Source organism: Hypanus sabinus, chromosome 3 (assembly GCF_030144855.1).
Source record: "Hypanus sabinus isolate sHypSab1 chromosome 3, sHypSab1.hap1, whole genome shotgun sequence".
Taxonomy (NCBI): Eukaryota; Metazoa; Chordata; class Chondrichthyes; order Myliobatiformes; family Dasyatidae; genus Hypanus; species Hypanus sabinus.
The window spans coordinates 134,959,076-134,976,976 of record NC_082708.1 but is presented as its reverse complement, the minus strand read 5'-3'; the positions used below and the strand labels follow the sequence as shown (position 1 = coordinate 134,976,976).

The following is a 17,901-nucleotide window of genomic DNA, read 5'->3' as shown; positions in this document are numbered from 1 at the left end:
ATATTCTCATTATTTATTGCTATTTATTTATGTTTGCATTTGCACACTTTGTGCGTCTCTGGTTGATCTTTCATTGATCCTGTTATAGTTACTATTCTATAGATTTGTTGAGTATGCCCACAGGAAAATGAACCTCATTGTTGTATATGGTGAGATATCTGTAGTTGGGTAAAAAAAATTACTTTGAATTAGTACAATAGTGAACAATGAAGAAGTTTGTCTCAGATTACAACAAGATATTGGGAAATTGGGCAAAGGAATGGCAGATGGAATTTAACTCAAACAAACCAGGGCAGAATATAATTTAGTAAATGTCAGAATGTTGTAAAACAGAAACAAATGCATGTTTCCCTATTGTCTATATAGGGTGTTTGACAATAATCCCGAGTGTCAGAGTCTAAAATGAAATAGTGTATAATTTTTATAAAACAGAAACTTGAATCATTTTCCGAGATAAAGAAATCCCAGAAATAGAGAAAAGTCCTAACGTGGAAAGAAATGCAGATGGAGTAGATCCACCGACCAGATTACATTCGAAATTGTCTTTGCATTCTTTTACAGGCACGTGAGAGAATGGAGGGGTGAGTGGAATTAAGTATACCTGTCTGTGCGAGAGAAAGAGGATAGGGATTTGACGGCGTGCGAAGTGGGCGGGGCCATTTAATGGGGCGGTACAGATCGCCGAAATAGTGGGGACAAGTTCGGATTTACCACAACTCTTTGCTTTCTGGCTGATGCAACACGGCCTGAGTGGTGACATCAACCGAGTTTTTCTTTGCTCGGGAGCAAGCGGAAGTCAAATTGTGGCTCCCAGAACGCAGAGACCGTGAAACACACTGTATCTTAACTTCGAGATGTACAGACACTGATACGCATGCACACAGGAAAAAAACACACGGAACGTGTAACTTATCAACATAAAAAATAAACAGCGTTAGCAAGAAGCAAATTTAAACCACTCAACCTGCCTTGACATATTCAGTATAGGTTATTAAAACATGTCCAGTGATCCACTACCCACCATCTGCAGCGGAGAGCGCTACAACCCGGACACCTGTGGATATGTGCCGAGTAATACGGACTCAGAACAAACAAGTAAAAAAGCACACGAGAAAGTGGTTTTAAAGAAGAAGGTAACTCTGTTGAGAGGTATATCGATTATAATCGGGACGATCATCGGCGGCGGCATTTTCATCTCTCCCAAGGGGATCCTGCAGCACACCGGTACGGTGGGCATGGCGCTAGTGATGTGGACTGCGTGCGGTATCCTGTCGCTGTTCGGTGAGTCGTGCTCCACTGCTCAAACTTTACGGGGGTTGTCCTCGCTTGCTCTTTGTTAACTCGGGAAGACATGATCAGCGGCAGTGATGCTGAGAAGTGGTAGGAGGATTCTGATTACAAAAGTTTTAGATTGTGGATTAAGAGCTAATTTTAAAGCATCGGCGGTGAGGAATCTTCCTTTTGGTGTAAGCCTCCAGCTTGCAACACGATACAATAGGAAAGCAAGTTGAATGACTCTGCTGTATGTTAAACTGAAAACCACATCCGATGAATTCCAGTGATGGGATGTCAATCAATGTAGCACATTGTGTCCAGATTCTGAATATGTATGCTCTGTGCCACGATTATCACACACGGTTAATCCATATGCAAAGATGCTGGCACTGTTTTGTGAACTCAGCCGTGAGGAACATGTACCTCAGTCCCAATCGCCGCATGAAATTTCGGGATACAAATTCCACCCGCCCTATTTTGCCCCATCACTGACGGTAACACGTGGTCTTGCTCCTAGGCCTGCACCCAACCGGTGAGATCTTGCGGAGATTGACGTGTCTTCCCTCTTTTAGCTCATTGTTGTTATTCCTGGTGCTGAATGAGGCACGGGGAGAGGAATTTGTGCCCATAATTTGTCCTTTAATTTCTGGACAAAAATTGCATCCACTGCCAAACCACCAGGTACACATCTAACTTTCTACCTGGTCACCCAGCCCCCCCCCCCCCTCCAGCCCAGCACCCCCCCCCCCCCAGCCCAGCCCAGCCCAGCCCAGCCCAGCCCAGCCCAGCCATTGGGAACTTCTTGACAAGTGGAAGCAAACACACAATCAGATGCTGTGAATCAACTTTGCAAACTTTTCGTGCCTTGACTGGCTGACTAGAAGCTGTCCTATAATTATTCTAATTAAATTGGCAGGTTTATTATTATCATCAACATAATAATGGACTATACTCTAAAACGTTGACACATTTCTAGACTATGAAGATTTTGCATGGTGTGATCTTGAACAGAAAAATAGTTATACTAGCCACTCTAATGATGGTGTACAAACAGCAATAAAATTAGGATAAAGCAACTGTGTTTGGTAGGAATGCTGACCAGGGTTTGAATCATTTTGATTGCTCTTATGAAGCATTTGTCAGCAGGAGGATGTTAGGGAAGGAAAACACTAAGTTTATTGGAAGTTTAACTCCTTGTCCACCTTAAATGTATAAAGGGGTAAAGGAAATCTCTATAAAAAACATTGCCCCATTATTCACGCACAAAATGCTGGTGGAACACAGCAGGCCATGCAGCATCTATAGGGAGAAGCACTGTCGAGGTTTCGGGCGGAGACCCTTCGTCAGGACTAACAATAATTACTAATAGTTAGTCCTGACGAAGGGTCTCGGCCTGAAACAGCGACAGTGCTTCTCCCTATAGATGCTGCCTGGCCTGCTGCGTTCCACCAGCATTTTGTGTGTGTTGCTTCAATTTCCAGCCTCTGCAGATTTCCTCGTGTTTGCCCCATTATTCATACTGCTGTCATACCTAAGAGAATAGGTATTTGTTGTAATTTAGGAAACTCAGGAATCAGATTATAGACAGCAAGATCCCGTAAACAGTCCCATAATTACGACCAGGGTGGAGATACAAGAGACCGCAGATGCTGGAATCTGGGCACCAAACAAATTGCTGGAAGCAGCTTGAGCACCATCTCTGGGATGAAAGGAATTCCCCATTCCCCGTCAGAAACATCTTAAAGCCCACTACTTCTTTTAACAACGATCCAACTAGTTCCCTTCCACTAGCACTCTCATCCGCTTGTCTGAACTTGCTCTTACCCCGAGGAACTTCTCTTTCAGCTCCTTTCAACTCCTGCAAGAAGTCAGTCCTGATGTTGGTTTTCGACCTCAAATGCTGACAATACCTTTATTCCCACAGATGTTCGAATCAATGAGTTCTTCCACAAGATTGAATAATGACCAAATTCTCTGATTTCGGCTCAGGCAGTTATCATTATGTTAGAGCTTAAACAATGAAGTAGTAACTTGGTGTAATGTGTGTTGGAATGTTTGAAGGTTATGAAAGGTGTTACATGAATGCATTTATTTTCTTTTTACTATCAATTAATTACCTGAGCACATTTGGATAAAATGGGAAATTCAACTGTATGTACTTAAAGGAAAATTGTGTCTGATACTATACAATATAAATAAGAAATTTTAGGTTATTTAAATGAATAATTCAAATATCTTATTCTTAAATCAGGTAGTTTCTATTGTGCAGTTTCATTTCAATGATACTGAATGTGGGAAATCACACTGTATATTTGTTTTATACATTATATTTAATTAGGTTCTTTTCATTGTTTCTGCTCGGCTAACTTAAGCCAAAAGCTGTCGGAGTTTTAAGCATATCTTAATAATAAGTCTCATTTGAAGTTACAATTTTATTTGTGACAGAATGCATCCCAGTTTTTGCTGTGGCTTAAATAGTGTGCTAATTTTCACATAATGAATATGTTCTGGGGAAGAAGGTAATTAAGTATGGTGGAAACAAGATCAAAAAGATAACTAGAGGACTTGCAACCAGTCAAGGAGAGCACTAAAGGACATTTGGTACCAACGTTATCCATAGAACCAACCGACTTTGTGGTGCTTCTACCTTAATTGTGACATCAGCCAGTGCAAAGCAACTTCCCAATTTCATTTGCAAGACTACCCAGTTTTCCTCTTACGTAACCTATATTCAATTCTATGATATTCAGCACTTTATAACTTATGACTTTTCTATCGATGCTGCCTGACCTGCTGAGTTACTCCAGCATTTTGTGTGTGGTGCTTTGGATTTCAAATATCTGCAGATTTTGCAGTTAATGTTTGTAGGTTAAATATCCATACTTGTTCTTTCACAATAGTCAAATAATTGCCCTTCATTTTGTTACTGAAGATTTAGATCTGAATGCCAGATGCATATCTAAAGCTCAACAGAAAACAGGATGGTTATTAGGAAGTGGTGAAATGAACATTTCCAGACAATCTAATTCAGATTTGTTTATTATGGGATAAATATTATTGAGATAATTGAGGATAACTCCTGTGGAATTTTGAGATGGTACACAGAATCTCATTGTAACACTTTACCTAAGCACAGTATTTCTAGCAGTCCAGGAGCACCTCAGTGTCGCATGAAGTTTATTTGTGCTCCAGATTCTGTAGTGAAATGTGAATCTGTAATATTCTGATTCCAAGGTCAGAGTTGCAAATTGAATAACAGTATAATGTCTGTCTTTAAATGGCAGTCGATTTAAAAGCAGGAATCTAACCGAGTAGCTTAGCTGCATAACAAAATTAAAGAAGTAAAGCCAGGACATTGTTCCCACTTAATTTGCAGATTGGCTTTCTTCCAAAAATTCTTTCTAATACAGCCACAAATCTCATGTGGTGTTCTTCATTATGACTCAGCAAATTCACCTTCTAAGAGGGTGTGACAGAGGAAATATTCACAGGAAATGGTGGAATTGCATGCAATATCACCAGATACTCCATTTTACATTTCTTAATTAAGGGATAAACATTGCTCTGAATACTGGGACCAACTCCCCTAATTATGTCATTGTCCTTATTTATATCTACCTCATATAGCACGCAAGACTTTGGCTGCAGATTTCATTCAAAAGACTGCAACTCTACTTGTGTCACTTTCATAGTACTGGGTGGATTATTCACCTTGGTTATGAACTCAGTCTCTGAAGTTGAGGTTGAAGCTCAGTTTGAAGTGAGAGGGTTACTAGACAAACCAAGAAGTATACTGTATGTAATTCCAAAATGATGTCAAACAAAAATGTAAAAGTTGCAATTTGTCGACTTCTGTACCTGAAGTAGAAATCATCAGCTGTTGCTGTGAGTTTTTTATGTATGCAGATCAGTCTCCAGTGCTGTTACCTAACATAGATTACCAACTTGGATAACAGAAAGTGACAGAAGTATTCAAAGAAGAACAGTTTTGCTCATTTAAAGTAATGCAAAGACACGAGGGGTGTTTGATATGTTTGTGGCCTAAGGTAGAAGGAGTCAATTTTAGTAAACCTAGCACATTTATTTTTCAATAAAAGCACAAAATGCTGGCAGAACTCAGCAGGCCAGACAGCATCTATGGGAGGAGGTAGTGACGATGTTTCGGGCCGAAACCCTTCATCAGGAGTGAAGTAACATGGGATGGTCGAGGGGGGTTAAGAAGTGGGGGGAGGGATGAAGTAGAGAGCTGGGAAGTGATGGGCTGAAGGGAAATGGGCTAGGGGGAAGGTGGAGAATTATGGGAAATAAAAGAGAAAGAAAGGTTGGGCTGGGGGGAGGTTTTATTGAGGGGGGAAAAAGAGAGAGAAAGAGAACCTGACTAAAATTATAGATAGGGATGGGGTAAGGTGGGGGGGCAGGGGTATCAACGGAGGTCTGTGAGATGAATGTTCATCCCGGCAGGAAGGAGGCTACCTAGGTGGGAGATAAGGTATTGACATCAACCTATGTGTGGCCTCATCTTGACGGTAGAGGAGGCCATGGACAGACGTATCGGAGTGGGAGTGGTCTGTGGAATTGAAGTGTGTGGCCACAGGGAGATCCCGCCACTGCTGGAGGACCGAGCGCCGGTGTTCGGCGAAACGGTCTCCCAGTCTGCGGCGGGTCTCCCCAATGTATAAATGGCCACATCGGGAGCACTGGATACGGTATATCACCCCAGCTGACTTGCAGGTGAAGTGGTGCCTCACGTGTCTGGGGCCTGTAGGAGGTGGCGGAAGTTACGGAGGATTATGCGTTAGATCTGTAGGCTGGTAGAGTGATAGGTGAGGACCAGGGGGACTCTATCCCTGGTGGGCTGGCAGGGGGATGGGGTGAGGGCAGAGGTGCGTGAAATACGGGAGACACGATGGAGGGCAGAGTTGATAGTGGATGAAGGGAAGCCCCTTTCAGGGGGATATAGTCCCCCTTGGTCCTTGCCTATCACCCTACCAGCCTACAGATCCTATGTGATCCCACCACCAGACACATCTTCCCCACTCTCGGCTTTCTTCAGGGATCGCTCGCTACACGACTCCCTTGTTCATTCATCCCTCCCCACCGACCTCCCTCCGGGCACTTATCCGTGCAAACGGAAGAAGTGCTACACCTACCCCCACACTTCTTCCCTCACCACCATCCCAGGCCCCAGAAAGTCCTTTCACGTGAGGCACCACTTCACCTGCGAGTCAGCCGGGGTGATATACTGTATCCGGTGCTCCCGATGTGGCCACTTATACATTGGGGAGACCCGCCGCAGACTGGGAGACCGTTTCACCAAACACCGGCGCTCGGTCCTCCAGCAGTGGCGAGATCTCCCTGTGGCCACACACTTCAATTCCACAGTCCACTCCCACTCCAACATGTCTGTCTATGGCCTCCTCTACCATCAAGATGAGGCCATGCGCAGGTCGATGGAGCAATACCTAATCTCCCGCCTAGGTAGCCTCTTATCTGCCGGCATGAACATCCAACTCACAGACCTCCGTTGGTACCTCTGCCTCCCCCTTACCCCATCCCTATCCATAATTTTAGTCTGGTTCTCTTTCTCTCTCTTTCCCCCCCCCCCCTCACTATAATCTCCCCCCAGCCCTGCCTTTCTTCATCTTTTATTTCCTATAATTCTGCACCTTCTCCCAGCCCATTTCCCTTTAGCCTATCACTTCCCAGCTCTCTACATCATCCCCCCCCTCCCCGACTTCTTATCTCCCCTAGACTGTCCCATGTTACTTCACTCCTGATGAAGGGTTTTGGCCCGAAACGTCGTTATTACCTCCTCCCATAGATGCTGTCTGGCCTGCTGAGTTCTGCCAGCATTTTGTGTTTTTATTTACTTCCAGCATCTGCAGATTCACTCGTGTTACATTTATTTTTCAATATAGTCTTCTCCTAAGTTTACACACTTAGTCCAGCGGTCATGGAACATACGGATCTTGGACCTCCAGAAACTTTCCACAGATGGGTGATTGATAAGTTTGTGGCCTAAGGTAGAAGGAGATGAGTTATACAGCTCTCGTTACATGCACATGCAGGTCAACTCTTTGAGAGTTTATGCAGAAAATTTGAAGTTAATAACTCATCTCCTTCTACCTTAGGCCATGAATTTATCAATCACCCATCTAAGTTCTTAACTGATATTAACAAAGCTTTCTGCATAATCACTCAAAGAGAGCTGTATAACTCATCTCCTTCTACCTTAAGCCATGAACTTATCAATCACCCCTGCTGTGGACAATTTCTGGAGGTCCGAGATCTGTATGCTGGACTACGTGTGTAAATGTAGGAAGGGACTATATTGAAAAATAAATGTGCTAGGTTTTCTAAAGTTAACTCCTTAGGCCATGAACTTATCAATTGCTCCTCGTATGTATCCCACAATTTATAAGGAAGCTTTGTGAGTTTCCTTGGTAATATTTGAAAGCAAGAGGAAATTATTAATCTGTATGCAGTCACTGCCTTTTAGAACAAAGAACGATACAGCTCAGGAACAGGCCCTGTAGCCCTCAAGGTTTCTGCTGACCAGGATGTTCAATTAAACTCATCACTTCTACCTGCACCTGTCCCCTCCTGTGATGAAGCAACCAGAATTGCTCATGATACTCTGTGTGTGGCCAAAGTTTTATCTTATTTATATAATGTTTAGTTAAGTAACTTAGAGAATTGAAACTGCTGAAAATTAGGATGATAGTTTGAAATTAATGTATTTATGGATTTTGAATCAAATTAGAATTCATTTTAAGTATATATTACAGCAAACCAGTGGACTTAATGACCTCAGTGTAATCTACTTGATAGCTTTACCCAGCTTACAAAAAAGTGAGTGATTTAGATTTACTTTTATATTTGGTGGGTAATTCAGAGAAATGTTATCTTGCACAGTATCTTTCATCTGGCAAGATGCAAATTCAGCATTTCAACCGAAGAATTTTTTTCTATTTTCCCAAATGACCATTATCCGTTTGAATTATTTGAAAGATGTTGAATCAACACTTTGAAACTATGTCTGGCAATTATTCTGAAACTGGAGCTGATTTTGTGAACTTCAGTATCTCCACTGTAAATCTGCTATTACAAGGTAGGACAACTTATTAACTGTTTTTCCATAATAACTTCCAGTTAACTTTCATTATCTTGTATTTTTTAATACTATTAAGTCTATTGTTGGCTCATCTTATATTTCTCTTTACTTGGAAGCACAAATCTCTGCATGTTGTAGCAATGGGGTGAATTGTTTGTAAATAGGAAAAGGAAAAAAGAGATTAGATCACAATCATGGCCAAAAAAAATAGCCTGTTGTGGTGATCCACTTCCCAGTGCACTTGAACCAGCTCACAAAGTGGCGTGAGCCAGCATTGAATCCAGTCCCAAGGAGGGCGCCAAGCCTGCTTCACCAGCAAGGGGAAAAGCCCACGCGTGGGATGGGACTGTGAATACGTGCCTCCTACACGTGCCCGGGGAGGGCAGGATCAGGAAGGCTTTAAAGCCAGGCTGCGAAGTTTGAAACTGAAACTCTTTTGCGACTGCAGCTCACCGACTACGTGTCGTTATTTCAGCGCTGCGTGTAGCACACCGCTACGATTGGTGACCCCGACGACCCAAACGATATTTGGACCAGAGTTGAACGACGCCGCATCTGTTCATGCAGTTTCGGTAAAACTGCCAAACTTCTGGACGCTGCGACCTCACCTATGGATCCAACAAGCAGAAGCCCAATTCCACGTTCGGCAGATAACCTCAGAGGATACACGTTACTGCTACGTGGTGAGCTCCCTCGACCAGGAGACAGCGGCCCAGGTTGCGGAGTTCGTACAGTCTCCCCCGGCGGACGGCAAGTACACGGAATTCAAAGCCCTGCTCATAAGGACTTCTGGACTCTCACGGCATGAGCTGGCTGCCCGTTTACTGCACCTGGATGGCTTGGGAGACAGACCTCCATCGGCTTTAATGAATGAGATGTTGTCTCTGGCCGACGGACACAAGGCCTCTGCCTCATGTTTGAGCAGGCGTTCCTGGAGCAGCTGCCTGAGGACATACGCCTGCTGCTGTCCGACATGGATTTCAGCGACCCCCGGAAGGTGGCGGCCCAGGCAGACTTGCTGTGGAACGCCAAGAAGGAGAGTGGGGCGTCCGTCGCACAGATCACCAGGCCACACTCCCAGCAGCAAACCAGACCAGGCCCAGCAGCAGAGCCCACTAACCCCAGAGGCAAGGGTGAGGAGACCAATGAAAAAAAAGGTGCTTCTACCACCAGCGGTAGGCCGCAGAAGCCCGCTGTTGTCGCCGGGAAACGCCAGGGCCAGCCACCGCTGATGGCTACGTCGGCTGTCCATCAGGATACCCTCCTGTATGTCCGGGACAAGCAGTCAGGATGCCACTTTTTGGTCGACACCGGAGCCGAGATCAGCGTCCTACCTCTGACGAGTTACGACACCCGCAACAGAAAACTGGGTCCCACCCTGAGGGCCGCGAACAGCAGCACAGTAAGGACCTATGGCACCCGTATGGTGCGGCTACAGTTCAGCTCCAGCCAGTTCAAGTGGGACTTCACACTGGCCGCCGTAGCCCAACCGCTCCTGTGTGCGGATTTTTTGCGGGCTCACAGCCTACTGGTCAACCTGCCCAGGAAGAGACTGGTACACGCCGAGACCTTTCAGACGTTCTCCCTGGGTGAAGCCCAGTTGCCAGCCCCTCACCTCGGCTCCATCACGCTGTCCGACAACAACTTCACCAGAGTCCTGGCGAATTTCCCATCGGTTCTGGCACCGCAGTTCACAGCGGCCATGCCCCGACACGGCGTACAGCACCGCATCCCGACACAAGGACCACCCCTCCACGCCCGTGCTCGAAGGTTTCCCCCCAGACAAGCTCTGACTGGCGAAGGAGGAGTTCAAGAGGATGGAGGAATTGGGGATCATACGGCGGTCCGACATCCCATGGGCCTCCCCCCTGCACATGGTGCTCAAAGCAACAGGGGGCTGGAGACCATGCGGCGACTACCGCAGGCTGAACGAGGCTACCACACTGGACCGCTACCCTGTGCCGCACATTCAGGACTGCAGCAAACCTGCACGGCGCACGGATCTTCTCCAAGGTAGACCTCGTCTGGGGATACCGTCAAATCCCGATGCATCCTGACGACATCCCCAAAATGGCACTCATCACCCTGTTCGGCCCTTTCGAGTTCCTCCGCATGCCGTTCGGCCTGAAGAATGCCGCACAGACGTTTCATCGGTTAATGGACGCGGTGGGACGCGACCTGGACTTCGTGTTCATCTATTTGGATGACATCCTCATAGCCAGCAGCAGTCGTCAGGAGCATCTGTCCCACCTCCGTCAACTCTACGCCCGACTGAGTGAATATGGCCTAGCAAGCAACCCGACCAAATGCCAGTTCAGGCTTGACACCATGGACTTCCTGGGCCACAGGATTACTAAAGACTGGGCAACCCCTCTGCCCGCCAAGGTAGACGTGGTCCGCCATTTCCCCCGACCCAACACAATCAAAGGCCTTCAGGAATTCGTGGGTATGGTGAATTTCTACCACTGCTTCCTCCCTTCAGCTGCCCGAATCAGGCCCCCTGTTCGCCCTGATATCGGGTAAGGGCAAGGACATTACCTGGGATGAAGAGTCCGCCGCCGCTTTCATTAAAACCAAAGGAGCCTTGGCAAACGCCACCATGCTAGTGCACCCCAGAACAGACGTCCTTACCGCCCTCACAGTGGACGCATCTAACACGGCAGTCGGTGGAGTGCTGGAACAACTCACCGAGGGTTGCTGGCAACCCCTGGCTTTTTTCAGCAAACACCTACGACCACCCGAGCTCAAATACAGTGCTTTTGACCGGGAACTGTTGGCGCTATACCTGGCAATCCGGTGTTTCAGGTATTTCTTAGAAGGTAGGCCCTTCACCGTGTTCACGGATCACAAACCGCTTACCTTTGTGTTCACGAAAACATCCGACCCCTGGTCGTCCCGCCAGCAGCGACATCTGTCCTACATCTCTGAATACACGACGGATGTCTAGCATGTCCCGGGAAAGGACAACGTCGTGGCGGATGCCCTCTCCCGCCCTAATATCCAAGCCCTGTCCCAGGGGGTAGACTATGAAGGGCTTGCGGAGGCGCAGCAGGCAGACGAGGAGATCCCTCATTACAGAACCACAGTCTCCGGTTTGCAGCTCCAGGACCTCCCCATAGGCCCAGGTGAGAGGATCCTACTCTGTGACGTCACCACCGGCCAACCCCGCCCCGTCATCCCAGCAGCCTGGCGGTAGTGTGTTTTCAACTCCATTCACAACTTAGCGCACCCCTCCATCAGGACAACTGTCTGGATGGTCTCCAACAGGTTCGTTTGGCATGGACTCCGCAAGCAGGTCAGTGAATGGGCCAAAATGTGCATGCACTGCCAAACAGCCAAGGTGCAGTGGAACACCAAAGCCATGCTGCAGCAGTTCCTCCCCACCCACTGGCGTTTCGACCACATTCATGTGGATATCGTGAGCCCGCTGCCAGTGTCGCGAGGAGCACGGCACCTCCTGACTATTGTGGACCAGTTCACAAGATGGCCAGAGACAGTCCCGCTCACCAACACCACCTCCGAATCTTGCGCCCGAGCACTGACTGCAACCTGGGTATCTTGCTTTGGTGTACCGGCCCACATTACCTCCGACAGAGGCGCCCAGTTCACCTCCAGCCTGTGGTCAGCTATGGCCAGCCTTTTGGGGACACAGCTGCACCACACAACTGCCTACCACCCACAGTCAAACGGACTAGTGGAACGTTTCCACCGTCACCTGAAGTCAACTCTCATGGCCCGCCTCAAAGGGCCTAACTGGGTGGACGAGCTTCCCTGGGTCCTGCTCAGAATCTGCACGGCGCCCAAAGACGATCTGCACGCCTCGTTGGCCGAGTTGGTGTACGGCACACCCCTGGTTGTCCCAGGAGAGTTCATCCCAGCCCCAAGGGGGCAAAAGGAAGAACCCGCAGCAGTCCTGGGCAGACTACGCGAGAGGCTTGGTAACCTGGCCCCCGTACCCACTTCGCAGCATGGGCAGAACCCGACCTGCGTACTCACAGACCTGCAAAACTGTAAGTTCGTTTTTGTACGACGGGGCGGACATCGGGCACCGCTACAGCGGCCCTACGAGGGGCCGTTTACGGTGCTCGGGAACAACGGGTCCACGTTTGTGCTGGACGTTGGGGGGAGAAAGGAGGTTTTCACAATGGACCGACTCAAACTGGCCCATATGGACGTGGCGCAACCGGTCAAGATTCAGGCACCGCGGCGCAGAGGCAGACCTCCCAAACAGGGTCTGACCCAGACTGAGGACATTGGTGGAGGAGTATCGCCAGTTATATGGCGACCCACTTCCCAGCGCACTCGAACCGGCTCACAAAGTGGCACGCACCAGCATTGAGGCCGGCCCCAAAAAGGGCGCCAAGCCTGCTTCACCAGCAAGGGGAAAAGCCCGCGTACGGGACGGGACTGTGAATACGCGCCCCCTACAGTATTCCCGCCCTCCCCGGGCGGGATCAAGAAGGCTTTAAAGCGAGGCCGCGAAGTTTGAATAAACCTTTTTCGCAACTGCAGCTCACCGACTACATGTCGTTATTTCAGCGCTGCGTGTAGCACACCCACTACACTGTGATACTTTCTTGAGGTAGTTAACTGTACACTTAAACATAGCCCCAGAGAACAAAGTGTTGTGAAACAGGGAGCTAGGGGTACAGGTACGTAGTTTCCTGAATGTGGACATCATACTTGCCTTCATTGGAGGAGCACAAGAGTTGGGCCAACTTTTTATAGCTGTATCAGATGTTGGTCCAGCAGTACCTGATTTTCTGTGTGCGTTACTGGTTGCCATACAATAGGAAAGATACACTTAGCTAGAGAGGGTTCAGAATATTGCAATGACTGCAGGGCTTGAGATAAAAGGAGAGATTGGATAGGCTGGGACTGGTTCTCCCTGGAGTGAAGGAGGGGCCTGGTGGATATTTATAAGATCATAACTAGGATAAGATTGATAGGATAAGATTCTTTATCCAGTGTAAGAGAGTTGATAACTAGAGGGTTTGTGGTTAAGGTTATAGGGGAAGGACTTAAAGCAGACTGAGGGTCATGATTTTCATATAGAGGATGTGGGTACTTGGAATGAGCTGTGAGAGGAAGTGGTAGGTTTGGGTACAATTACATTGCTTAAAGGACATTGGGACATGTTCATTGATAGGAAAGGCTTCGAGGGATGGATTAGTTCAGAAAGACAACTTGTTCAGCATGGATGTGTTAGGCCTATGGGCCTCTTCTCATGTTGACTAACTCTAGGACTTTAATAGATCACAACTAAGTTGAGCAATTGCACAAGAGGATGCATGCAATTCAAAAGAACAACGGCTATATTTCATTGGTAGTTTGAGGACACTTGGTTTGTCACCAAGGACGCAGATTTTTACCAATATACTGAGGAGAGCATTCGAACTGTTATTTCACTGTCTAGAATGCAGGAGCCACTGCACAGGATCAAAAAGAGTTGCTGAAAATTGCAAACTCAGCCAACTTCATCATGAGCACTAGCCTCCACAGCATCGAGGACATCTTCAAAAGGCAATACCTCAAATAGGTGGCATCCACCGTTCAGGACCCCCATCACCAGGATATATGCTCTTTTCATCACTTCCATCAAAGAAAAGGTCCAGGAGTCTGAAGATATACGCTCAACATTTTAGGAACAGCTTCTTCACCACCACAATCCGATTTCCGAATGGACAATGAACCCATGTACACTACTTCACTATTTTTTTGTTGCTCTCTTTTTGCACTACAGTACTTATTTAATTTAATTATGTGTATATATACGTTTGTTTGTGTGTATATATATATATACACATACATATACATTTGTGTGTGTATATATATATACACACACACACACAATAAAACAAAACAAACCCATTTCCACCCACCTCAACTGCCCACCCAGTCACACCCTTGTAGTAATATAGTGATTTTCACTACCTCAGGATGCTGTAAAATGTTTTGCAGCCAAAGAATTATGTTTTAATTCTAACACAGAGATACACAGCAAGGACCCGCAAACACAAATGAGATTAACGATGAGAAAATGGGGGTAGATTACAGGACAGGGAAATTAAAGATATCAGATTGGACAAACAGACAATGAGCAACTGCGGTACAGTACACTCTTGCATAATGAAGGGTTTGTGTTCCTAGAAAACTCATATACAATTTTCTATAACATGGATCTTTGACAAATAATTGAAAAAAATTGTTCCTATCACATTCTGTGTTTATTTTGTTACATTTTCTCATATTAATTCCATAATGAATTTTTATTCTTATTTCATATAGTTGGTAGTGATTTGAATTCCAAAGAGTGAATTTCTATGATCCACATTGCTGTGATGTGGGAGTAAAAGCAAATTGCCGTCGGTGCCTTCTGTTTATTTTATTTCTCTCACCTTTGATACAGAATGACTATCTGAGCATTTCCTGCATTTTCTGTTTTATTTCCCATTTTAAGTATTTGTAGTGCTTGATTTCCCACTATCTTACACTGAGATACTGGAAAGTAATCAGTTATTCAATCTAATAATAAAGTTACTTTATTTATTGAAAGTGTACATTCTTACTAAGGCATACTTCACAGAGGTAGGCAGACACTTTAGCATGATACATACTAAACAATAGATCAGCAACATAGAGAGCACATCCTATAGTTCTTAAATTGAACAGTTTCCACTTTTGGAAAATTGATTTTGGTGCCGTTGGTTGAGGGATAAATATTGGCCAAGTCATTTGAAAAACATTGGAGAATTTCCTTCCTGTTCCTTGAATTGCAACATGGGATCTTTTATGTCTATTTGTGAGGGCAATTTACTATCTGTACTGTGCTGCAGGATGACTCTTCCAAATCGCGTCATGCCCTGGGTTAGACTGGAGCGTCAACCTAGATAACATTTTGATTTAATACTGAAGGAAAGGGGGAGAGGTGGGGAATAAAAACAAATAAGCAAAAATAACATTTACATTCACACTGCATTTTTCAACATCACAGGAGATGACAAGGTACTTAAGAGATAATGTTTCTACCTTTCGCCCTGATGAGTGAGGAAGCATAATAATCACTGTGAGCATTGCAAGATGCTACAAGAGTCAATATGATGGTAGTTAAGGTGTGTATTGGCTAGACCATGAGGAAAATGTCCCTGCTATTCTTTATCATTTGACCTTGACTTAATACTCATAAAAATAACAGCATCTCTACCATCTCAGTACTCTCTCTCTACATCAAACTCGTAAATATTTTCACAATGTTACGATGCACCAAAGGATTCTGCCAAAATTCTTTCTTTAGGATGGCTTGAAATGTCCGTAGTTATTAAGAAATCAGCATAAACATTCAGAAGGGGACATAAATATCAAATATGTTTCCTTGTTAAATATATAAATATTAGAATTTGATCATTTAACAATTATCCATGCCATAGGAAATTACAAGAGAATTTCAATTCAATCACTTTTGAACAAGTATTCTTAATCTTAATGGAAGGGGCTGGAAGTGAAGATGAATGCAAATGAAGTTAATCATCCTTTCATTTACGTGGGCTTGTACAATAGCTGTATTGTACTGGAGAGGATACAGGTCACTTCATGTGTTCTGCAATAATATACCTGTACCTTAGTATTTTACTTCATAGTGTGGCATAATTGTGTATATACGTGGCAGAACCATGATGCTTCACAATGGGCAAATCGAGAAAGAAAAACATTTGTGGGTTTAACAAGGCACATTTTCATTCCTGCTTCGCTTGATCACAATCAGTAGAGTGGTGTAGAGAGGGAGGGGGGTGCAGGAGAGGGGTGCAGAAGCGGACAGGATTTGGAAGGAGAGTGAGAGGGAAGTGTCTGGGAGATTGGTATTCACCAGCTTCCTTGAGGAAAAGGTTTGAAAAAGACTTATCTTCTTTGTGATTACGCATACACTGACAGGAAAAATATCCACAGTCTTTTACTAAGTGTCAGCTGATTCTTTTAGGCTTCACCTGTTTCTTTTATAAACACAGGAAGAAAAACCTTCTTAAATAGTAGTGACAGAAGACTTCCTGAACCTCACCTACCGGTACTCTATTGTTTGAGCAGAGATGGGACAAAAACCTTTTACATAATAACATTCATAGTGGAGTCAGCAGTTATCTTGTTGGACTTGTTATTAAATGACATTGGCATAGAATTAAAGGCTTGAAGATATTTCAAAGCCTAATTTACCAATTCGATAAATTACTTAAGGTGAAAGTAGCATATGAAGTGGAATGCTTGTGGTAATCTCAGAGAAGGCATCTGGAGCTATACAATATTTATTGTTTTTCGCCTACTCTTTAAGAAGGGTTGTACTACTGGTGAAACCTTCTGCAGATTCTCCCCAGTTTAAAAACAGCCAACTTATGTGCAGCCTGCACATCCAAATGTGTAGTTGGGAGACTGGTACAATGGATTTACTAGCTGTTGTAAGGGTACAGGCATCTTCTGCTATGTGGGAACTCAGATTATGGACACATTTCTGACTTGTGAACTTTTTCTGGTTACAAACAAGAGAAATTCTGCAGATGTTGGAAATCCAAGCAACATTCTGCAACAAAATGCTGAAGGAACACAGCAAGCCAGGAAGCATCTATGGAAAAGAGTAAATAGTCGACGTTTTTGGACTAACACCCTTCATACATTCATTTCATGGGAAAGGAATCCTGTCATAGCCTGCAAATGACTTATAGGTACCTGAGACTCATCAGAAAGGCTTTCCCTCTGCTGAATCTAATGTCAAGTGCCCAATGAATTGTTCTGCTTATATCAGGAGAGCATGAACTACATAAATAAAACAGGCATGATAGCACAATGCACTCTAAGTTACTTTCTACAATAGGACATGGCAAATTCAATAGAAGTCAACATAAGGAAGAATATAAAGCAGCTACCAAATGATCATTATCATTCATTTTATGTCAACAAGTCAAAAGCTATCCCATTTTACTTACTTGGTTTGCTTTCCCACCCTGAATGTGAGTTCAAAAATAAAATGAATGATACAGCTTCCTCCTTGTTATTCAACTACTAATTTTTGGAATCACTGCTAAAGTCAGAAATCAGTGCTCATCTATAAATGTTGCTGAGAATTTGAATCCTGAGAAAAGGGTTGATGGAAACAAGGAAACCTGACAATGAGGAGGAATCTGTTGCTACTGCCTATCTTCCTTATATTTCTACGGTTTCTGGAAGGATCGACAGGATCCTGAACAAATACCAGATTAATACAATCCACAAATCCGTAGAAAAGCTCATGTACAGCTTCCCACTTACTCCCAGGTTTTAATGTGCTTATTTTCAATAAAGTTTTGATATGATCCCATGAGATGCCTGGTAGTGTGAGTCTCAGAACAGACACTGCCAGGTTCAAGAATTATTATCACCCCTCAACCATCAGGCTCCTGAAGCAGTGGAAATAACTCCATTCAACTTCACTTGCCCCATCTTTGAACTACTCCCACAACCTATGGACTCACTTTCAAGGACTCTTCATC

The 17,901-nt window shown here is 45.0% G+C and overlaps 1 protein-coding gene across 1 annotated transcript in view; it reads left to right on the top strand.

The window, feature by feature from the left end:
* Positions 1–998: 998 nt before the first annotated feature.
* Positions 999–17,901, top strand: part of slc7a11 (solute carrier family 7 member 11) — a 158,725-nt gene continuing 141,822 nt past the window's right edge. The window contains exon 1 of the mRNA XM_059963389.1: positions 999–1,281. Within this exon, the coding sequence (XP_059819372.1) occupies positions 999–1,281 (283 nt within the window). The remainder of the gene's footprint in view (positions 1,282–17,901) is intronic.